The sequence below is a fragment of the Ctenopharyngodon idella genome, chromosome 3 (genome assembly GCF_019924925.1).
Source record: "Ctenopharyngodon idella isolate HZGC_01 chromosome 3, HZGC01, whole genome shotgun sequence".
Taxonomy (NCBI): domain Eukaryota; kingdom Metazoa; phylum Chordata; class Actinopteri; order Cypriniformes; family Xenocyprididae; genus Ctenopharyngodon; species Ctenopharyngodon idella.
Window position 1 is genome coordinate 39,575,318 of NC_067222.1, and position 25,165 is coordinate 39,600,482.

General features: G+C 37.9%; 1 protein-coding gene across 3 annotated transcripts in view; it reads left to right on the plus strand.

Annotated features, from left to right (window-relative positions):
* trip10a (thyroid hormone receptor interactor 10a) overlaps positions 1–25,165 on the plus strand; it is a 35,199-nt gene that overhangs the window by 5,490 nt on the left and 4,544 nt on the right. Inside the window, exons 2-13 of one of the 3 annotated variants that reach the window (XM_051889798.1) lie at positions 3,710–3,825; positions 7,621–7,677; positions 9,753–9,900; positions 11,916–11,978; positions 13,122–13,226; positions 13,399–13,527; positions 13,656–13,802; positions 14,720–14,908; positions 19,689–19,853; positions 23,659–23,768; positions 23,979–24,111; positions 24,194–24,282. In XM_051889798.1, coding sequence (XP_051745758.1) covers positions 3,710–3,825; positions 7,621–7,677; positions 9,753–9,900; positions 11,916–11,978; positions 13,122–13,226; positions 13,399–13,527; positions 13,656–13,802; positions 14,720–14,908; positions 19,689–19,853; positions 23,659–23,768; positions 23,979–24,111; positions 24,194–24,282 — 1,451 coding nt within the window. Of the gene's footprint in view, positions 1–3,709; positions 3,826–7,620; positions 7,678–9,752; positions 9,901–11,915; positions 11,979–13,121; positions 13,227–13,398; positions 13,528–13,655; positions 13,803–14,719; positions 14,909–19,688; positions 19,854–21,496; positions 21,521–23,658; positions 23,769–23,978; positions 24,112–24,193; positions 24,283–25,165 lie in introns of all 3 variants that reach the window. The other 2 variants (XM_051889799.1, XM_051889800.1) reach the window with 2 other exon arrangements.

Consider the following 25,165-nt stretch of genomic DNA (forward strand, 5'->3'; position numbering starts at 1 on the left):
TAATGGATTCCATTTTGAGGAGAGAGGAGGAGGAGGTGGAGTCAGGACATGGCTTGGCTTGTTAGGAATGTCATCCCAAAGGCACCTCCCTCCTTCCCACTTCAAAACACATATCTCCATCCAGCCCGATGGAGGTAGCACTGAGGGGGTGGGGGACGTTTCAAGTTATCATCACTCTCAAATGGTCAGGCCCGTACTTGAAATGTAACAGAGTGCCCCACCAAATAAGGAACTGGGAAAAGGGAAAAATACAGCCAAAACCAGGCAGTTTCAAATGTTTTATTTCTTTGGAAAATGCTGGCAAATGTTTGACAAATTAGTCCCTAGGTCTGTTTTTGTTTTGCTTTGTGCGTGCTGTAGGAAATAGCACATAATATTCATATTTTTGTTGAGCACGGCTGAAATACAGCAGGAAGTGGAGAAGACTTCCACTTCCTGTGTCCTGTCTGCTCAATCACTTGTGGCAGGATGAGCTTAAAGCCCTGAGGAACCCTCTGCCTCCAACAGATAATGTTATAAGGTCAAGGGTTGCGAAGAGGCGAGGAATCTCTGGGATGTCCTCTGTGTGGTATAGTTCATTTATAGCCTACGTTTAGCTTTAGCTAACTTCTGCCGATTGTATTTTCGCTTCAAAATGAATAAAAAGTTGTGTTAATTTGTGAAGATTATCATGATGAACAAAACATATAAGAATAATAAGCTTTTTGTAATAATCCAAAAGCCAATGGAAAAATCCTCTTTGGATTTTGTCGAGGGAACCAACGTGATGCTAACTTCCGGGTTGGCCTACAAAAACAGCTTTCTATAGTGAATGCAGTTTTTGCACATTAAGTTTCTGCAGAAATGAGGCTGTCATACTCTCTCATGCTCTTCCCCTTTTTCACTTGCATTTTTACTTGCTCTCACTTTAGTTTGATTGATTCCAGTTAGGAGACTTTACAAAATCTGATGCAGGCTTTCTGCTCTAAATATGTCATATGGAGCTCTGACCAGTGTTTGGAATTAGTAAAACTTATGAAGCACCTTTCCATCTTCATGACTACATGCATTTAGACAAGATTGCCTAAAGCTGTAGTGTGTAATAATAATAATAATAATAATAATAATAATAATAATTTTACAATTATTATGCATGCAGCTTTTACTGGCTCATATTAGATGAGGGACTATACATGTAATATACATTTGTACCTTTAAAAATTCATTTCTGCAGGATTTATAGCAACTAGGGAAGGAAAAACATTACAAATGGTGAGAAACTTCCCCTTATAAATTCATAAGAAGTTAAACCTAAAGTCTTGATGTTGCTTTTAAAAAAGTTCAGCGAGACGTTATGAACCACAAAGCTAAAATTTCTGATTCATCCTTAATACTTCCACTCTCTGTTGTTGGCCCATATTCTAGCATTTTCTGTTCCATATTAGCTGTTTTGCACTGTTTCAACATCTCCGGAGTGTTTTTTTTTTTTTTTTGGCAGTCACTTTTTAAAGAGTCATGAAATGCTAAACTACATTTTCTGAGATGTTAACAGAGATGTTTGCTTTGCTGATCATAGAAGATGATGACAGCATCAGCTAATTTTAATTTTAGGGAAAAAAGGTTAATTGTGGATTTGTTACACAATTTTTCTTTCACACTCTTAGAAGAAAAGGTTCTATATAGAACCTTAAAAGGTTCTGTCAGACGCTTCATACAAATGCTGGGTTAAAAACAACCCAAGTTGGGTTGAAAATGGACAAACCCAGTGATTTTGGGTTGTTTTAAAGGTGCAATATGTAATATTTATGTCCGCTAGAGGTCGCTAGAGGCCTGTTCAAAACAAAGGCCTAGCTTGATGATGGCAAGTTTGAGCGCGGAATCTTGGGACATGTGGTCTTCACATCACAGCCGGTGGAAACAGTCAGGATAGGACTCAGGAAGAAATCATGTTCATGGATGTGATTATTAACTGTAGTATGAAGAGCAGGACTGAGTGTTGTTGGAGCTGAATGAGGCCGCTGGAGCGATTGCGCAACACACGCCTCATGAGCAGCGGAACTTTCATTATGCCGCAGTCGCCGGCGCCGCTGCCGCTTTTCCGGTCATGAGTATGAGGTAACGCAGATCTGTTTATCATATTAGATACATTTAAGAGTGTTGAAAATGATGTTATAACGTTACTCTGTGCGTTCGCTCAGTGGCTGCTGTGAGACTCTTGTTGCACACTGCAGTAAGTTAGATCGATTTTAGAATATTATATTAAATGCTGGATGGCTTGTGTTGATAAATGGCATGGAATTAATTTTAAAACGTATTGTATGATGGAGAAAATGCTGTATTACTGTTACTAAAAATAAAGCTGCATCTGATTATGCTATGTTAGCTACTTCACAAAATAGTGTTTTTCTCTGAGGCGTGGTAAAGCATGGTACTCGCAAAAAAAAAATCAAGAAAATTAGATTTAAACAATAAGACTAAATGTGTTGAGCTATAACCACAATTAGTTCTGTCTATAAACGCAACCAAACAGTTGTTTCCTTGCCTATTAAAACACGTAATATATTAAAGTGTCTTTGATGTTTCCATGGTTTTTACAAAATAAAACCGGAAACCGAGGGTAACACGGGTATGACGCAATTGAAAGGCGACTCCTCACACGTCCCGGAGCCTTGGTTAAAATTGCAATTTTCTCACGATTTACAAATAGTTAGATACATTTGGGATATTGTAAGTACTCAACTGAACAAAATATATAACACCCAGTGGTTTTTGGATATTTTACTGCAAAAATATTACATATTGCACCTTTAACCCAGCGGTTGGGTTAAATGTTTGCCCAATCTGCTGGGTAGCTTTATTTAACTCAACTATTGTTTAAAAGTGACTGTATTGCTTGCTTAAAATGAACCCAATGTATGTTGGAAATTAACATTTATTAATATGTAGTCATTTTTAAACAATAGTTGGGCTAAAAATAACTACCCAGCAGGTTGGACAAATATTTAACCCAACCGCTGGGTTAAAAACAACCCAATTTGCTGGGTTTGTCCATTTTCAACTCAACTTGGGTTGTTTTTAACCCTGCACTTTTTCAGTGTATATAGGCTAGAACCTTTTTATGGGATCCCATCATGGGATTTAGTTTTGATTTATTTAGTTTTATTTACTTTTATGAATTAAACATTAAACATACTTTATCACTAGATAAAATGTAAATAACCTATTAAACATGAAAGTATTGTGCAATCATATAAGACATTTTTCCTTATATAGAACCTTTTTGGCTTAAAATTGAGTCAAGAGCCCTAGGGTTCTATATAGAAATCTATTCAAGCTTTTTTTTTTTTTTCTAAGAGTGCAGGTCATCAATGACACATTGTGTCTCATAATTATTCATAAGACTGTGTGTCTTGTGACCGTTATACTTACCTGATTGACGAGTTAACTGTTATGAACTTTTATTGCTTAGTGGTACATTTCTTATGTTTGCACATGATTCTATTGACAATGGTTTCTCTAATGCTTGTTCCTTATAAGTATAGTGACTAATACTTATATATTTTCAGTTCATGTTATGCTTCCCTATAATAACATAAATTGTATCCATTGTGGGAGGTGCAACAGCTATATAAGAATAAGGAATGACATCAGACCACCACAATCAAATGGATTTTTAAAAAAAATGTTTTTTTACATTATTTAAGAGCTTGGTCTCGATTTTGTATTACAGGACCAATATGACATCCTCGATAAACACACACAATCTGGCTTGGACTTGGTGGACAAATATGTGAAGTTTGTAAAGGAGCGAACAGAGATCGAACAGACTTATGCCAAGCAGCTAAGGTAAGAGATCCTAATATCTAGGCTATCCATTAAGCCTGTTTTAGTGTGTACATGTGTATGCATGCTTGTGAATGTTTATCCAGAGCTGGGGCTGATTGTGAAATATTCGGGTCCCATGACTTGTTTGGGGCAGAACTGAACTTGTTGGCACCTCAGAGCTGTAGCGTTGGACTCGGCCCAGAGGATAAGCATATCCGCGCCTGCTCCCTTACTCATTCATGACTAGGCCTTGACACTCGCTTGATCTCTGCCAGACCGTTCAAACTGCTACCTCTTTTTTCCCCTCTCTCCCGCTCTGTGAGAAGAGAGGAAGTGGAAGCAGACGAGCATATGACTAAGGGGATGTGGATGGATAGAGTGAAAGTGTGGAAAGCAGCTTAGCATTGGCTTCTGCCTCGGCTTCTCATTTCCAAATGAAGGAAAGAAATCCACCCTGGTTTTGGTTGCGATGGCCTTCCTTATTTGACACATTTCATTATTTTCATTTTGAAGTCCAGCTCTTTGGATTACAAAACTGTGCTTGGTCAACTGAAACTGAAACATGCTGCAGTGTTCGATGTCTGAGCTTCTGTCCTTACTAACCGTGACAGATGGCAAGACTAAGGATGACATGGTTTATGGGCCAATGACTATAGAGAAAATGAAAAATCCTTTAAAGATGTACAATTTGTATTCATGTTGGCTTCATGATTTTGAAAAACATTTATACCATTTTCAGTAGTTAAAATTGAAGGACTGTAATGTGGTGTAACTGTCAAGTAAAGGTAATAACATTTTTCCCAAGTAACAACAACATTAATTCATAAAAATCATTGTTTTTTGTCAGTCGCAGCACATGACATTTTACAACCTGAAATAACTTGGCATATTTTATTGACTTTGATACATGGTCATGTGGGTCTGCAGGGGTCCGCTCTATGATATAAATTTCTTTCCTTTTTTTTCCCATGTTGTTTGCATCACTTGACTTTGTTGATCGAACTATGTGAGTTTTTTTTTTTAAATATTAGAAATCGTAATCAAATGATTATGCCAAATTACTTGATAAGCTTTTCTCTTTAATGAGACTTAATTATGATATCAAAACAGTTAACATTTTCTGCTCCAGCAATAAAGGCCCGTTCACACCAAAGACGATAACTCTAACGTTAACAATAAAGATGTGTTTTTAAAAATCATTCTAAATTTAAAAGAATAGCAGTCCACATAACTATAACAGTAGTTGTACATAATTTTTTTTTTTTTCCTGCTGATGAATGATGAAAACATTGACAAAAAATTTGGCCAATAACAATAACAATCCATCCTGCTTTAAAGAGCTAGAGCAAGTGCAGACTATATAATAATATAATAAACGGAACACTATTTTCCGTTGGTGTGGATGCTAGTAGTCTTCATTGTTCAATAATTTTCAGTCTTCCCCCTCATTTTTTTTTTTCCCTTGTTGAGCAAAACTGTTCTCTATTTGGTGGAGATTTTGGCCACCTAAGCAAAAACATTCTTTATACCAGACCTGTATGTGTACGTACGTACAAAAAATAGTTATGTTATGCAGTTGTAACTTTTAACTTATAATATTTCTATTTGATTTGACCCTTGGTGTAACTTTGATATTAAGGGAATAGTTCACCCAAAAATGAAAATTTGCTGTTAATTTACTCACCCTCAGGCCATCCAAGATGTGTGTGACTCTTTTTCTTCAGTAGACCAGTAAAGAAGATTTTTAGCTGAAACTGTGGTCCTTGGTGATTCATATAATAGAAGTCAATGGGTACCGTCACTTTGAGATTCAAAAAACATATGCAGACTGAACAAAATTATTACCCAGGGCTCCTGACGATACATTGAGGTCTTAAGAAGCGAAATGTTCAGTCAGTGCAAGAAACTGAACATTTATTTAGACATGGCAAATGGTCCTGAGCGAATTCACAACAGTCTGGATTGCGAGCTTCCTGTCGCATAATGACTTATACACAGGAGCTACCTCACATGTGAGCTAATGCTGTTTGTTTACAACAGAGAGAGAAGACGTGTTTGTTGTATTGTTCATCAATATCGTGCGTGATCTCAATCAGGAAGATTGACTTTTCAAAGATTGTCAATGTTTGAGCTCCTGCTGCGTACGCGTCATAATGCGACAGGAAGCTCACGCTCCAGATTGTTGTGAATTCGCTCAGGACTGTTTGCCGAGGCTGTGGATTACAGGTAATAATGCTGTAAATAATGTTCAGTTTCTTGCATAGACCGATCGTTTTGCTTCTTAAGACCTCAATGTATCCTTAGGAGCCACGGGTTTTAATTTTGTTTTGCCTGTATACGTTTTTTATTTTTATTTTAATGGCACCTATTGACTTACATGCTTTTTAATATATTATAACTTGTTTTTATTATATTAAGGGCTGTTGATTTAACACGTTAATTAGATTAATTAATTAAAAAAATTACGCATTAAAATTAATGCATTTAACACACTTGTCCTGCCCCAGACCTATGTAGGTCATCTGACTTTTCATACAGTTGATTGATGACAAATTTGATGCAGTGTTGCCAATTTAGGGATTTTGTCACTAGGTTTAGTGACTTCCCCGCCCCTTTTAAAACTTTTTTCAAAAGTTTAGGGACAAATCTAGCAACTTCTTGGACAAACCTTATCTAGATTCTTATTTTGCCCACTGATCTATATTCATATTTATATAAAATTCATGACATGGGGGAAAAATGCCTCTGTCTGAGTTTTTGTCTCATATTTGCATCATATGATATAGTTAAGCTATATCACACGGGTAACAAGTGCAGTATCACATGAGTGCAAATGTGACACTGATTTTATACAACAGTTCAATAAATAAGAAGTTAATATTGTGTTATTTTAGACACAGTATTGGCTGATTTGCTAAATTTTGCCAATGAAAAAATATAAAGGCAAAGCCGAACTGTTCGTCTCTGAACGTTTCATTTCTGAATCCACGTTTTGAACGAATCGGTTGAACGGAATCAATGATTCAATTGACCATTCATAAAAGGCTTGTTCGACATTTACTGCCACCTGCTGACAGTTTTAGTTTCTTATTTAGAGTCTAATTTCATTAAAAGTAATAATAATAAATAATTTCATATTTCCATGTTAATAAAAAATAAACCATTAAAGAGAGGCCTAAAGTATAAAAATTCAGTCATCATTTACTCAACCTCATTGTCCAAAAGTTTGTGTAATAAATTCTATGTTGAATCAAATAAAATATTTCTTTCTGAAGCTATTTGATGCTTTACACAATAATGACTTTAAATGATCTTTCGGTGGTAAATTCTCAGCCAAATTTGTTGTGCGATTAATTTGCAATTTAATTAATCAATTAATTGCCACATTATGTAATTAATTAGATTAAAAATTTTAATCGCTTGACAGCCCTTATATTATAATATATATTATATTATATTATATTATATTATTCTCACAAGTAGAGTGTTTAGGGCTCAATGTCATTAAAAAGTTTGAAAACCCCTGATATAGATTATACAATAGATATGGAAACTCCCTTTCTGCCTGATTAGTGCAAAGTGTTGTGGTAAGAAAAATGAGTAAAGAAAATTTCCCTATGACATAGCCCAAATACCCAGAAGTAAACTCTGACACAATGTCCTATGCAAATGCTTCACGGCCACCTGGACCTCTGCAATTTTCGATTTCCAGCTTGGCACGTTATGCAACCTTTTGCTATTTGAAACTTGAGCACTTGCAAATGGCATTATTATGATGTTGTTGATCTAGTTCCTTTTTTTTTTTCTGGTTGCTAGGAATTTAACCAAGAAATACAGCCCTAAGCGAGGCAGCAAAGAAGAGCAGGAATGCAGGTAATTTTGCACATTTCAAAAGCTGTATGATTGACTTATTTTCCTCACAATTGTGATGACAAGTGAACTATCCAACCTGAACAATGTGCTATCAGAGAATAAAGCTGACAAATCCCCTGTCACTATAATCAGTTCATTGTGGTACGCTGAGCTATGTCTGATGTTGCTACGGTGACTGAGCAGCAGGACCCTGTGGGGCGGTTGCCGACTCAAAACAAAAGCACATGAGCTCAACAAACAAGCGCATACACCTGTAAATGACTTTACGTATGCTCCCTCTGGAAAGCAAAACTAATGAAGTCACTCATGGAAATCAGGCACCATTTAAATCAGCCACAGGTAATGAAACAACATTCGCAACACATCGAACCTCTGTAATGTGGCGTATTTACAAGTCAAACATCAGGGTTTGATTGGATTGTGAATTGTGGGCTGTGATATTATTGTTTTTTTATTATACGAGAATAAAAATAGTTTTAGTCCTGTAAAAGTGTGTAAAATCTTAAAATCATTGAAATGTCTTTAATATACATTTTTGTAGTTTTTTTACTCTACAACATTTTGACTTTTTTTTATGCACAGAGTAAAATTTGCTTGCAACCCTTAATGAAGTTTGATTTTTGAATCCCCCCAAAAATGAAATGAAAGACTAATTGCCGAATTAATGAACATGAGTTTTAAAATTGCAGTTATCACAAATAACAAGAGCTGCATGATTCTGGATAAATTGAGAATCACAATTTTTTATTTTTTTTGAATGATTGATTCAATGACTCACTTATAAATACTTCACTTGTTTCATTACTGGATGAATCTGCTTTTTTGAACAAATCTCTTGAATGAATGATTCAATGGCTGTGTCTGAAATCGCCCCCTATACCCTTAAATAGGACACTATTTAAGGGACAGTCATTTGTAGTGGTGTCCGAAATCATAGTGGACATTATTGAGTGCACTCATTCAATCCCACAATGCACCGCAATAATGAGTGTACAACTAATAACACTCAACGGCTAGAGAAAACCCATAATGCACTGTGAGAGTCCTGTTGAATTCCCGCGTCTGACCTGAAGATGGTGCACACAGCTTTTCCAAACTGACCCAATGTGGCTACAGCATAATATCATACAGGTATACCGTAAATTCCTGTTTAATTGATTATTAAATTTTTAAATTATGGTTCATACATGCTAGTTTCCATGGAGTTCAAGATAAATATTTTCATTACTGCTGGAGCTTCCAGTTTGCTAAGTTTCAAATGATTATTAAACGGCAAGAACAGCCCTTCCGGCGCACAATTCACTCGTTTTCATTCACTCCTTTAAGTGGACTATATTAGTGGAGTAATGTAGGGAATCGTGAATGAGGGTATAGGGCAGTGTTGCCAAGTCCATGGTTTTCTCGCGGAATTGGGCTGCTATAACACTATTGCCGCAGGTTGTTTTTCATGTCTGCGAGTTGAAGCGACCCCAAATAACATGATATTTAGCCTCTCGAGTGCAAAAATGCAGATTTTAACCCCGGAACACGATTTTCACCGGGGGACCCCGCCTGAAACGCGATTAGGCTAGTTTTGGGCTAGTTTTGAGTAGCAGTTGGGTGGGTTTTGTTGTGAAAACTTACCAACCCTGGTATAGGGGGCGATTTCGAACGCAGCACGTTTTTAAACAGTCACTTGTTGCCACCTAGTGGCATAAATATGGTATGATATAACCGTTGAATCGCCAATTACTTTCAAAAGATGATTTACTCTGTTTTGATCACGTCCATAGTTTATCTGAACTATAAAATTTTTTTTCTTATCCCAGTTCTTCTGTGATAATCTAAATATTTGTAACAGAGAAATAACGATACCGTGTGGTTGAAAATACTGTTTGTGAAGCTGTTTCATACCTACACGATAACTTTTATCTCTGGGTCAGCAGCAGCACCAACGCAGATTTGAATGTTTCGGTGTGATTTTCTTTAAGGCAAATCGTTGTCATTTAGGAATAAGATCGCTTGGGTGTTTGAATCAAGATCTTTTAATGATTGATCGTGCAGCTGTGCAAATGACTAAAAACACTTTTCTTTAGGTTCTCCAATCACCAGGCCTTTCTGGACATCCTGAATGAGATGAACGACTATGCGGGCCAGAGGGAGCTGATCGCTGAGAACATGATGATCAATATCTGCATCGAGCTCACGAAGTACCTGCAGGAGCTCAAACAGGAGCGCAAAATGGTGAGAGAACGAGAGGCAGACGGAGAAACTGGGCCATGCTTAAAATAAAGCATGCTGTGGGACAGAGGGCTGGGAAGGACACATAGAGGGGGATTGTGGGTATGCAGGAGATGCGGTGGAGAACTTGTCACACTGTGCTTGTCTGAGAAGAAACATTATAGTCTGTTGGGGAGGAAGTCTCTTTTTGATTTGTGCCACACTGTTAGAGGAATGCTTTGGTGATCTTCATAAAGAAAAGTTGATGCTTGCCATATAACCTCAGCTGTCTCCTCTTGTTTGTTACTTGGCATTTATGGAACACTGTTTTATTGTTTGTGGTTCCTAAGGCAAAATTCATAATCACCATTGCTCATACTTGGAGTCAGAGATTTGAACAAATGACTAACCATAAGTATTAAACTTAACCCAACATGTTTCTGATACAGACAAGAATGACAAGACCTCTGATTTATGAGGAAAATATGCTTTGCTTGAGGGAGGTGTGCTTCTTTCTTTTCTAAGCGATCATAATTTTGCCTAGTAGATGATATAACGGGCGAAAAAATCACATAGACGTGTAGAAGGAGGATTCTGAGTTCTATACAGGATCAGGATATTAGAAGCTTTTGGGTGGGCTCTTTTGACATGGACCAGTAAGCAAACAACTGTATGTGCCCTAGCAACCTCCCAAAACAGCTTAGCAACCGCATAACAAGGGTGTGTTCACACTTGGCCGGTACGGTTAGATTAAAAGGAACTCTGGTGTGATTACTCTGTTAGTGCGGTTCATTTGATTAGGTGTGAACGCTGCCATCCGAACCCTGGTACACACCAAACAAGCGGACTGAGACCCCCGAAAAGATGGATCTCGGTCCGCAAAACAAACTCTGGTGAGTTTTGACTGAAATATGAATGCAAGACGGACCAAAGACATCTAAACAAACCAAAAACATAATTTTGTGATAATTTTGTGATGTCACCAGATGCGACCCTAGAAAGGACAGAACAGGAGCTATGTCACAGGAGCTACGTTGCCCATCAAAGTTCGGTACAGGCGTCAGAAATGCCATCCCCTCTCAGCAGATCTTCGTTTGTGTGCGTGACGGAGGGATTCCTGCCGCTGTTTTAACTCCTTTACACAGTTTATGAGCTCTTCACAAGTTCTCAGCTGGTCAAAACGGCATAATACGTACACTGTAAAAAGTAATACGTTATATCTACTCTGCAAAATTTTGGCAACAGATCACAAGCAATATTATTAATTAAATTCAACAAATAGAATTGAGTTAGAGTTAATATTAAATTAATTCCTTAAATGTCAACCGAGTAAAATTTAAGTAAGATTTAAATATCTGAATAACAGACATCAAAGATGAATTAAGAACTCTCTATTTTTTATTGCCAACATTGAAGACACCTGATGATAACAAGCAGAATCACTGAAGGAAAGAGAAACACAAGAATTAACAGAGGTTTAGATGTTGATGTTGATTTTATTGAAAATGTTTGTTCACCATTATGGTGATTGGTGTTTCGTTCAGTTGGGCAGTTTGACTCTTTGCTTTTTATGACAGTTTGTGGTTTTTATAGTGTTGTTTGCTAATTTTACACATTTTAAATGGTTGACTTCTAAGGAATTAATTTGATTCATTCTAACTCAATTCTTATATGTTGAATTTAATTAATAATATTGCTTCTAATCTGTTGCCACAATTTTATTGAGTAGCTAGAGCGTGTTACTTTTTACAGTGTATGCACAGACAATGAGCAAAAGGTATAGACTTAATTGTGAATGATTCATTTAGAGAATAGATGGGATGAATTTTTATTTCATGCAGACTTTTAACTTATGAATCATGGTTTTCAGTTTTGTACAAGCAAGCACTCATATTTTTCTTAAGAAAATCTAAAAATTTAAATGGGTTGTCTTTTTTTTTTTTTTTTTTTTTTTCCTTATTTTGATGTTATGTCAGAAAGCCCAAAGCACAATGACCATGTTTCCAATCTCTCTCTCTCTCTCTCTCTGTAATGTACAGCATTTGTCAGATGCCAAGAAAGCACAACAGTCTCTGGAGGGCACCTACAAGCAGCTCGACAATGTAAGTTTCTCTCTGTGACAGGTTGTGATGGAGACCCTGTTGTGGGTGGTGTGTCATACATTGTGACTTTGAGCGTATCATTGAGCAGCCAGATCAGACTGCTCTTACACCCTGCTGTCAGAGGCTTGTGTTATGTCTCTTTGTGGCATCAGCTGCTCTTTTGTAGGGGGACTGAAAGTGATTGTTTACTGATTGTTTCTGTGGCCACTGTGTTTGGTCAGGTAAGGGTCAGGAGTGTAAACAGAGACAAATTCAAGTATTTTGATGTAATGCATTATAGCCATTTCAGTTAGTTAACAACGGCCTGCTATTTCAGACTTCATTATTGATAACATAATTTCACAATTGACTAATAAATGTCCATAGTTACACAGTATTTTTCAGTGCACATTACTTTAAAGGAAAAAAGTTGTTTACACGTTTTATCAAAATTTGATCTCTCTAAAACTACTAATGTTTTTCGCTGTTGTAATCATATACACAGGGGTGAGGAAATACATTTTTAATATCATAGATAACATGTTTCCCCTCCTGGTTGAATCAAATCCCACTGAATAAAATCAAGTCCACAAGTTGTTTTCCAGGTGAAATATTCTGTTCCATTTCACAGAAATATGTCATTTAACAGAATTTAAATGTTTATTATTGTTATTACACCCCAAAAACTGTATTTGTTTAGTCACCATCATGTTGTTCCAAACCTGTATGACTTTCTTTCTTCTTTGGAAAACAAAAGATGTTAGACAGAATATTAATACTGATATTATCCATGAAATAAAAGTGAGTGGTTTGTGATTTGAACCAAGAAGGCCAAAGAAGTCTTGTTTGTAAACCTCTGCTTCAATTAAAAGTGCACTCAAGCCCCTTCACAGGGACTTTTAAATATATGCCGCATGAATACACATAACAGGTTTGAATTCAGTGATGTGAAATGCCTTGTTTTATTTGTGCGTAATAGCCGGTAGTAATATGTTAGAGGAACAAAGAAACTGATATAGGTTTGGAACAGCACGAAAGTAAATGATGACACAATCTTAACTTGGGTAAAGAATCCCTTTAATGGCTACAAATAAGAGCATTGTGTATTAAGTAACCAACACAGGGATAGCTTTGATTCATGTTTTTTTGTTTTTTATTTGGTAGAGTAAAAAACGATTTGAAAGGGAGTGGAGAGAGGCAGAAAAGGCTTCTCAATATGCAGAGAAAACGGATCAAGACCTCAATGCCACCAAAGCCGACGTAGAGAAGGTATTTGTGTTTCCCCAAAAGGTTTCACAGGTGTTGCCACACCCTTGTATGCACATCTTCCCATCCTGCCATCTCATTTCCATCATATCCAAATGCATTATTGTTGTTTCCGTGTTCCTCTTTATGTACAGGTGTCTGATTTCACTATCTTTATCTCTGCATGTAACCATAGGCCAAACAGCAGGCACATATGCGAACACACATAGCAGAGGAGTGTAAAAACGACTATGCTGCACAACTTCAGAAGTACAACAAAGAACAGAATCAGTTCTACTTCACGGACATGCCCCTTATTTTCAATGTAAGAAGCAAATGCCTCAGTCCTAACATGTCGAGACGCATCTGTTCCTTTCAGCTTACTGTGGGAATGATCCCAAGCAGTCTCGCAGAGTGCATACTGATATCTGTATGCATGATTGTTCACTGCAGAAGCTGCAAGAGATGGATGAACGGCGTATCAAAAAGATGGCGCAGGGCTACATTCTGTTTGCAGACACAGAGCGTCAGGTCATGCCCATCATTGGGAAGTGTCTGGAGGGCATTAACAGAGCTGGCACAAATGTCAACGAGAGGAATGTGAGTCTTTAGTTGTGTTTTTATGAAAAGCAGTTTCATTTCCTGCTCTTATTAAACCAGGGGTGTCCAATCCTGCTCTGGGAGGGTCACAATCCCGCAGAGTTTAGCTCCAGTCCTAATTAAACATACCTGAACCAGCTAATCAAAGCCTTCAGGATTACTAGTGTTATTGGGCAGGTTGGAGCTAAACTCAGTAGGACATTAGCCCTCTGGTAGAAGGATTGAACTCCCCTGCATTAAAGGGTTATTTCAGCCAAAAATGAAAAATATCCAATGATTTACTCATCCTAGGTGTATATGACTATCTTCTTTCAGACTAACACAATCGGAGATAAATTTAAAATATCCTTAGTCTTCCAAGCTTTATAATGGTTGTGAAGGGGAGGCTGCATTTTGAAGCCAAAAAATGCATCCATCCATCATAAAAGTAATCCATACAGCTCCAAGGTGTTAAACAAGACCTTCTGAAGTGAAGCGATGGGTATTTGTAAGAAAAATATCTATATTTAAAACTTTTAACTATAATCACTGGCTTCCGGCAGTTTATCCGACCGTATCAATTTGTGGCGTAAGAGTGACTTCTGACCCGACGCATGACGAGCACGGAAGCGCAGAGGATAGAGCAAAACAAAACACCAGTCGGAGAAATGTCGGAGGATTTTGAAATAAGAAAAGAGGAGCTTGAGTTTGTTGCCCAGACATCTGTTTGTTTGAACCATGAGAGGCATCTTACAAATTTAAGGTTTTCGTCTGAAAGATGATAGTCATATATACCTAGGATGGCTTGAAGGTGAGTAAATCATGGGATAATTTAAATTTTTGGGTGAACTATCCCTTTAAGTCAAACACTTTAAGAGAGCAGTCAACCCTCTGCAAGCCGACGCATAGAGTAGCTAACACTTCTCTGTGTTATTTAGGACTCTGTGGTTCTTATAGAGCAACATAAGTCGGGCTTCGAGAGACCAGGAGATCTGGAGTTTGAGGACTACAGTCAGGGCATCAACCGGGCCTCCTCGGACAGCAGCCTGGGCACTCCTAAAGGTCCCCTAGAGCTGTTGGGCAAGAACAAGAATAAAACCTTCCGGTTGTTTAATAAGAAGAGCAAGGTAGGGTTCACTTCTCCATGAAGCGAGAGTTCCTTCTCATGAAACTCCAGTATTCTTTGTGGAGATAAAAAGACCTAGTCATACCAGCCAAAGCTTAGTTAACCATCTCAACCAGATGCCACCAGCTTGTCCATACTGGTCTAACAGCTCTAACCAGGTGGATTTTGATCGCAACTGCTGATAGTCCACCTGATCAACCATCTAAATCAGGGGTGTCCAATCTGAAGGGCCATAATCCTGCAGAGTAAGGGTGGGCGATATACCAGTAGACGTGATTAACCGGTACAAATTTGTCAACCGGTGGAGATTTTGGACTGTCGCCTCTTTAGCGGTTATGCTCACGTGATGTACCCGTGCTGCGCCGTCACGAACGCTTATTTGAATACATTTTTAAGCCTTGCTGTTTAAAAACAAGTGATCATTCCAGAGCAATAAGCAGTGAAAGAGGACTCATTTTGGTATATGCGCGCGCAGTCTGAGAGACTGTTTCTAAGTGCTGTGAGAGACACTCGCACATGAAGCCGCTGCTCAATGGAGTTATTTTTGGCGCGTTATTGTGCTTGGAATGGTCAAATACATACTTGTATGTGTCAAAATGCCTGTCTTTGCGAGTATCCTTGTAAACACAACCGTTTGTCTTTTATGTCGTTTATGTAAGTAAATGTAAATAGTTCAGAAAGAAAGCGCATGTGTATCAGAAGGATATATTAGATCAGTGCATTCGGTCTTAAAGTGACAGCAGCCTAATAAACCTGCAGTCTGTATCATTTCATTTTAATCAGACAGTGTCATTGCTCTTGACTAAATCAGTTTGGTAACTTTAATAAGTATAAAGGTATATTTAATTTACACAGTGAAGACTATGCAGTGTTTTTGTACATTCGAGTACTTTATACAATTTATGTAGTATTTCTATATAGGCCTATCTAGTGTGTAATTTTTTTTTTCAGGTAGGTCTAATTCATTTGTGTCTTTTGTTTCTTTATGTTAGTTAGGCTATTTGTTTTTTTGTAATATTGGTGATAAGGTTTATGAAATTTCAATGGTATCAAATTTTGATATAAACTTTATTTATAGCAAAAATAACTATATTGTGATATATATTGTTATTGTGAAATAACACTCATATTGTGATATAAAATATCGGTCATATCGCCCACCCCTACTGCAGAGTTTAGCTCCAACACATCTGCCTGGAAGTTTCTAGTGTTACTGAAGAGCTTGGTTTGCTGGTTCAGATGTGTTTAATTTAGGTTGGAGCTAAACTCTGCCGGAAGGTGGCCCTCCAGGAGCCGGATTGGACACCTCTGAACTAAATGAAGCTTGACCAAATCTGACCAGCTTTGCACCAAGCCACCAGAACTGTAGAACCTGTTGTTTTTTTTTTTTTTTTTTGCTGAATTTTCTAGCAGGTTTCTACAGTACCTGTTCCTGAAGATGTGTACAATCCTACTCCTGTAGGACCACCAGCACAGCTCCACACTTGCCTGGAAAATTTGTTATACTGAAGACCTTGAATACATGGTTCAAGATTAATTAAGGTTGGAGTTAAAATCTACAGGCAGGTGGCCTTCCAGGAGTAGAATTGGACACTCCTACCCTACAAGATAGGATAGATGAGAGTCACAGTCTAAAAAGTAACCAAAGGTTGGCTTGAGATGATTTGTGGGTAAGACATTGTTTCAGGTCTTTGAGAGGTCCGATTAGAAAAGTATTAGCCAAAGCTGTGGTCTCTTGCACTCTTCGTCTCCCTGCCACAACTGAAATGCATGATGTTTAAATCGATCTTCACCATTTCTTACCCCAACTCTCAATCTCTGACGCACCCAACACAGATCATTACGGTTTTCCAGGACACACCCTTTGCATGGCTTTCTGGCTGTAAGTGGGGATTGAAAAGCCCCCAGCTCTGTTGTTTAGCTCAGCTTGTGACCTAGTGCTCATTCTGCTGCGTCTGTGCTTTTCTTTGGGACACTGCTCCCTTTGCCATGGGCCTTAACACACACACACACTACTGCTATTATATGCTGTATAATATATCCTTCAGTCCCATCACAATGACACCTTTGTGCACTGTGTGCCATCAGGAAAGATGCTCGGTTGCATCTGGTTAAATTGTTAAGGAGAAAAATCCTCTTAAAATGAGGGTTGGAGGCGAAGCATTAAAACATTCCCTTCTCTTCAGTCATGTGATGATTCAGAGCTCTGCAATGGATCTCTCTTTGTCCCTGTGGCCTATATAGGTCTGAATTGTTTTCTAGGAACACTTCACCTTCATATTAATAATATCATTTCCTGTTCCTCCAATAATCTCATTTCCTGCTTGTTCAATGCTTGGCCTTCTTCATATGACCCTCAGCGCTTCCTCTGCCAGCCTGCCTGAGCTTGCCAGCTTAACTGTCCACCCTTCTCTTGTTTAATTTCTGTGTCCTAATCATTGTGCAGATCCATTCTTTTCCTTGCGAGTTAGCAAATATCATGGAGTTTTTGTCGCGTTTTACGAAAGTTGCACCTCAAATCTACTTCCCTTTTCCTTCACCCTTAGTAGTTTAGCTCAAACATCTTTCTTTGTTCCTTGACGCTTTACTTTTTGCTCGTCGTGCATGTTTGCTTTCCGGCTGAGACAGTCACAAAAAATGTTGAGAAGCTAAAACCAATTTAAGGGGGAAATACTTATTTTTAGCACCAAGCTGTCATTCGCTTAGCCATATAACTTGTAGAGGATTGTTTGATGCAATTTTAGGTTTTAAAACTTAAAAAAAAAATTCTTGTATCAGGGTGAAACTTATTTGCTCTGTTCCACTTGGTGAACTGCCTACCTAGAAAACCTAGAAAAGGGTCATAGGCCCTCCCAATGTAAAAATGATTTCAAACTGTAGAGAGCAAAATTATGCCTTAATATAAGATGTTATATCCCAGATTGCAATATTTAAAAGTAGTTCAATCTAATTAATGCATGATTTCATCCAATATTTGCGTATTGTTTTTTTGTGCTAGGATAACAATTTGTTAGCTTGGCAACAAGCTGTCAGACTCTTTTTAAATCAATCCGTGAGCATTAATTGAGTTTCTTGTGTTCTTCAGATACATTTTTGTACTTATTAGAGCTTAGCTAATGTCAGCTTCTTTTGGAATCAAGTCTGAACTGTAGATTTAACTGCGAGGTTGTTTTTGTAGGCAGTTCACTTTGTTCTGGAACAGATCTAGTGTGCACAGCATATTCACTGAATTATCAGGGCTCCTTTCATGTTTAGGCTGTTTTGTTGCTATGTAATCCAACAGAATCCCTCTGAATGTTGATTGGGCAAAAAGTGGCTCCACTTATTATATACAGTACATAATGGGGCAAAAAAAGTAATAGTTTTGTAGATTGTTTACATTGACTATTCTTTTGCTTCCGACAGTACAAATTCTTCTGCAAAGCTTATGCATTTGGCTATCTTGAATTCAATGTGATGTGCATTCAAGTGATTTTGGTTGGAATGAAATGGACATTTTTGGCATAATTTCTTTTTTTCTGACAAAGACCAGAACCTTTTTAGCAAATGAAAAAACAAAGAGCAGTGGATTCTCTGTAGGCATGTAATTTATGCCTTGTTTTATGCCTGTTTTCATGCTGCCACTTTAGATGATTAGTTCACTTCAGAATTAAAATTTCCAATTATATACTTTTTAACCACAAATGGTCATCTTGCACTGCTCTGTGACACGCCATGCATTATGTAATCCCGTTGGAAAGGTCACACGTGATGTAGGAGGAAGTACCTCGATAGGGTGGAAAACTCAAACTCATTTTCTCCTCCTACTTCAAAATCGCCCAACATCGTTGTTTTACCTTTTTTGGTAAAGGGCGTTTTGATTTTTTTTTTTTTTTCTGTTTGCACGTTCGCTTTGTAAACACTTGCTACGTAATGTGTGGCTCATCGCAGAGCAGTGCAAGACGAGCATTTGTGGTTAAAAAGTATATTATTATTATTTTTTTTTCACTAGATAAGATGCTTAATCCTCAGCTGGGATCTTGTAAAGCCTTTTGAAGTTGCACTGAAACTGCAATTTGGACCTTCAACCCGTTGTACCCCAGAGAAGTCCACTATATGGAAAAAAATTCTATAATGTTTTCCTCAAAAACCTTAATTTCTTTTCGACTGAAGAAAGAAAGATAAACATTTTGAATGACATGGGGGTGAGTAAATGATCAGGAAACTTTAATTCTGAAGTGAACTAATCCTTTAAAAAAAATTTGGGCTAATGATGGTTGGGTAATGATGGGTAGTCTGTCACACAATCCTGTCACCTCAATTTTTTGGAAAGCTTTATAACTGTTTTTCATCAACATTAAACAAAAGTTTGTTGTATAGACCATGGTAGTGTAATTTACATGAGCTCAACTTGTGGTGCCATTCATGTATGTTCATCTTGTCTTCACAATCATTCCGACATCTCTTGAAGGCCACATTATCCATTGAACATGGCCAAGACTTGATTGATTTCTGATGGAGCCATTGTTTGCTTCTTCATCTGGCTGATTGCTTTGCTGGGGCTTGTGGATTTGGGGCTGTTGTGGGTTTGGGTTTTCTTTGTCTTGCTTCTCTTGGCTCTTGCTGAGGTTGGTCCAGCGTTGTCCTCGTTGCTGTTTTGATGTTGCTTTGAGGTGTTTGATGGTGTCTCTTTATTTTCCCTTGTCATATGTGTTTTTTGTTTGTTTTTACCCTTCCCACTGTCCCTCTCCTGCCTTCCTGTCCCTGTGTTCCTCTGGGTTTGTGCCTGGTGTCTGTCCCAGCTTCCCTCGTCCTCGCTCAGTCCTTTCTCCACACCCCCCACCCCCTCGCCCGCTAACGGACCCCCCTCCCCCAAGTTTGGCCGGGACCCTCTGTCGTACTGTTTGAAGGAAATCAATAAGACAGTCAAACCCCGAATCTCTTCCTTCCGGACCCTCAAGAGAACGGTGAGTGTGACAGGTCAGGGATCAAGCAACCTTACTACACCGTCTCTTTAAGGCGTTCAGCAGCACTAGATTGATCTGGGTCTGAGTCGTGGTCACATGCACATGAATGGTCACAATGAAGTAGAAATCACAGCTCTTTCACCACTCATCTTCAATCACAACATCACCAGCTCTTCACCTATTCCTGCCACACTCTTTAATACATTTATAACACCTATTGAGATGTAGCTAAGGCTGACGTCACAACTAGCCAACCTGACCGAACTGAGAACAGTAGAAGATGTCACCTACCAGATGCTTTGGCTGAAATCTCAACCTCTTGAGTCTTTCACGCTCTGCGATTTAAGAATGGAAGTTTGGTTCTTTCTCATTCCCACGCATTACAACATCCCATATCGGCAACAAATCAATATGAAGCTTGCTGAAATAAGAAGAGGAACAATGCGTGAATGTAACAAGTTGTTAGACTGAATTAGAATGCAGTTCACATAGTAACTTTGTCCTTTGAGTTGAGTGAGATGTGTGTTTGCTCCTCTGGCGCTTGTAGTATGTTCATGTTCTAGCAATACATGTCAACTAATGTGAAAACATGACTAATTTCAATAAAAGTGTACTGTTCTGCCCTTTTCTTTCTTATTTGGTTAGTCATGTAAGTTTAAGGCAAATGCCAAAAGTACATGTTTACACAATCACCGTTGACAACAGCATGTCAGTTGTTGAATCAGAGCTTATTGGTTACTGACGCCGTTATGCACATCTACTAGGGCTGTGCTAATACAATCATATATCGTGCTTCATGATATTGCATGATACTTCAGGGTCCTACAGGTGAATTATGAATTAAAGAAGAAGCAGGTCACGCAAAAACTTAAAGGGTTAGTTCACCCCAAACCAAAAATTCTGTCATTAATTACTCACCCTCATGTCGTTCCAAACCCGTAAGACCTTTGTTCGTCTTCAGAACACAAATGTATAGAAATAAGATATTTTTGATGAAATCCGAGAGGTATGTGACTCGCCCATAGACGGCAATTTAACCACCACTTTCAAGGTATAGAAAGGTGATAAATACATCGTTAAAACAGTCGACGTGACTGCAGTGGGTCAACCTTAATGTTATGAAAAGGCTAGAATACTTTTTATGTGCAAAAACAGAACAAAAATAACGACTTTATTCAAAATATGAAATATTTTACTAAATACATTTCATGTAACTGTTACATAAATGTAACATAACATCAATATCTTTTCTTCCCTTCAATATCTTCTCTTCCGTGTCAATCTCCTATGATGTTTACGTTCAGCGCTTCCAGGTTCTACGTCAGAACGCTGACTCCTTATTGGCAGAGGCTGTTCACGTGAGCAGCACGATGCATTTGTGTGATGCTGACACAGGAACCGGCCAATAATGAGTCGCCGTTCTGACGTAGGACCTGGAAGCGCTGGACGTAAACAGCTGATATTTACTTGCGCGCAGGCGCAGAACGCACATGCTAGTTGACAGTTGTCTTTAGTCCTTCTCATGTGTTCAGGTGCAGCTTTTTGACTTGGTGTGTCACTTGCTTAAGAATCATAAAGGAAGAAAATCTACTAGAGTGATTCCAGCTTATAAAGCACTGTCTGTTTATTTCTCTCTTTCTCAGTTTACTCCAGAGAAGCTTAAAATGGTATGGGCTGTACTTGCCGTATACATGTATATTTCACTTTCTCTGTTTTTATTGGATCATTTTCTGCTTCTGAGGATTTTCACATATGACCACCTCTACATCTTCTCAGAAATTACAGATTTTCTATCATTCACTATTGTAGAGGTGGCCATTCTCAGAGAAAGGCACAGCAGCCTCTGGGTTAATTTACAGTACACTATCTATCATGGCTCTTAAACGGTGACAAGCCATTCCAGGGTGAGACATTGCAACACAAAGGCATATTAACACAGAATCTATGCATTGATGCTTAAGTCAGGATGTTATGGTGTACTGTATTGGGCATGTTTTAAAGTTGTATTGATAAATCTATGCACATGGTTTAAATGCATTGAGGGTTGCTCAAAGGAATGTTCCTGGTAAAATGCAATTTTAACTATTGACATCATGTGTCCCTTGGGTTTGTAAAAAAACAATGGAAAACAACAAGTCACTTTTAAGTGGAGGTCTGTGAGGCAAGTCTACAGCAATGTGAATAAATGCTAAAAACTGTCACACTTTTTGATAGTATAGCCATTACATTTTAACATTCAACAAGCATTAGGCTAGTGCTGCTACTAAACCCATCTGCTCTAAGTAACATCCAACTTTAAAATCTAAGTCTAGCGCAGGCGCTTGACACTTGTGCACTAGAAAGTTTCATCCTTGTCCAGTGTCTGCGCTATTTGAGTAACTTCTATCTACAGAAGTTATGACCGTCTTAAAGCCCAAACTTTCTAGTGCATATGTGTCGAGCATCAAAGGAAGTATACTTTAAAAGACATTTTGAAGACACCAGTGCATTCGGCTGTCCACATATGCCAAGAGCTCACATCAAAACTAAAGTGTACTTTATGCTTTACTTGAACTGTTTCTATGCAAGATTACATAACCATTGTAACGCACTGTTTACATGGAGCAAACGCCGCTCACAGTAATTACATTAGTAACACATAATAACCAGAACGTTTTAGACCTAGAAAAGTAGTCCCACTTTGAAAGGATTATTTTGACATTTTTATAGATCAAATATGAAATATTACTAAATATATTTCATGTAACTGTTACATAAATGTAACATAACATCATGTAACATTAGTAACACATAATAACCAGAACTCCTTAGACCTAGAAAAGTAGTCCCACTTTGAAAGGATTATTTTAACATTTTTAAAGATCAAATATGAAATATTACTAAATATATTTCATGTAACTGTTACATATATGTAACATAACATCATGTAACATTAGTAACACATAATAACCAGAACGTTTTAGACCTAGAAATGTAGTCCCACTTTGAAAGGATTATTTTGACATTTTTATAGATCAAATGTGAAATATTTTACTAAATATATTTCATGTAACTGTTACATAAATGTAACATTAGTAACACATAATAACCAGAATGTTTTAGACCTAGAAAAGTAGTCCCACTTTGAAAGGATTATTTTGACATTATATATAGATCAAATATGAAATATTACTAAATATATTTCATGTAACTGTTACATAAATGTAACATAACATCATGTAACATTAGTAACACATAGTAACCAGAACTTCTTAAACCTAGAAAAGTAGTCCCACTTTGAAAGGATGATTATTTTGACATTTTTTTAGATCAAATATGAAATATTTTACTAAATATATTTCATGTAACTGTACATAAATGTAACAGCTTCACAACTCTGCCTTTAAACCCCTCTGGTCACTATTCCTTATAGACGTCGATTAAAAAAAAAACACTGTCTTAGGTAATCGACAGCATACTACAGATTCTGATCAAAAAACTGGTTTTATTTAACCCAGAACATTCCTTTGAGTAAAACTGCTTATCACCTGTTTAAGCATTTCCCCTTGACTGACTTGTCATAAATGAAAAATGTGTTGCCAAAATCTCATTGAGGCATACAGCCTGTAGTGGAACAACTGTAACAGACGGTGTGATTACCCTGTTGATGAATTGCTACATTACAGCTTTTGCTACTGCAAACCTGAACTCTTACTGTGGGGTCTCTGGTGCACATCTTTTACTGCTTATCTTGTGGTGTTGGAGGGTTGCTGTGTGTTGGTGTGAATCTCTGTGAGTGACACTATCTCCCCGTCCATCTCCTCAGCCTGTGGACACAGAGGGCTTCACCCATCTTCCTCCTGAGCAGCGCAGGAAACGCTTGCAGCAGAAGATCGATGACATCAGCAAGGAGCTGCAGAAGGAAATGGATCAGAGGTGAGTCGCCCGGCATGCCGCCTCTCTGACAACCATCTCTATGGCAACTGGCCACAGCTGAATCCTCAGGGTTACCGGGGTCTGGGCTTTGTTTACTAAGCTCTTCAGGTCTCTGAGGAATCAGTGGTGTTGTGTGTTTGTTCTTTGTCTTTTGTCCGTTACGATCAATCTCTCTCTATCTTAAATAAATATATTTATTTCACTCTGCAGTGAGGCTCTGGGTAAGATGAAAGATGTATATGAAAAAAACCCTCAGATGGGAGATCCTGCAAGTTTGGCACCTCAGATCACTCAGACGGCACAAAACATGGAAAAACTGCGAGGAGATCTCAACAAATATGAGGTTTCAGTTGAACTCTCTCTGTAAATCTTTTATCTGCTTCATAAAGACTTTGTCAGCACACTCATGTCTTGGTTTGTTGTAGTCCTGGCTTGCAGAAGCAGGAGGCCGGGGAGACTCGATACGATATTCGACTCACTCTCTGAACAATAATGGTGCTCACAACCCCAGCAGGTCAGTTGTATTTCAACAAACAGTTTACATGATTTTCTGATTATGGTGTGTATTCAGATTAAGCCTTTAAAGATGTTTCTTTCTTTTGCTTCAAAGACATTGGAATATTACACTGGTCTACAGTCAAAATTCGTCTGAAATAAATGTACTCAAACTTTTCTAATTCTGGGTCACTGAGAAGGAAAATGATGCTTAAAGTGTTGATTGGCTCTGGTTTTTCAAGAAATGCTATTGGGTCAGTATATACAACCCTTGACCTGGGAATGGCAAAGGATATGTGAGTAATAAATGGAAGGGATCTCAATTTAAACCAGAAATGACTAAAATACATCTTTTTACTGGATCTGTGAATAATTCTATGATTGGGTTTGGACAGTACTTGCTTTTTAGGCAAAACAATGAATGATGCAATCTGAAGCTATAATATGTGAAATGCATCATGTTGGCTGTGTCGGAAATCGCCCCCTCATTCACTATTCCCTACATTAGTCCACTAATATAGTCCGCTAGAAGGAGTGAATGAAAACGAGTGAATTCGGACACTGAGTGCTCCAGAAGGGCTGTCGCTTTTGCAGTTTGTGCTTGCCATTTAATAATCATTTGAAACAGTAAAATGGCCACTCCAGTAGTAATGAAAATATTTATCTTGAACTTTGTCATGGAAACTATGTATAAACCTTAATTAAACAATTAAAAAATCAAATTAAAAACAAATTTATACCTGTGTGATATTACGCTGTATCCACATTGGACCAGCAGTTTGAAAAATGGATGGATGGATGTTTTGGCTGCAGGCGCCATCTTCTGGTCAGACGTGGGAATTTATTCGGTGCATGACTTTCACAGTGCATTATGGGTATTCTCTAGCCATTGAATGTACATC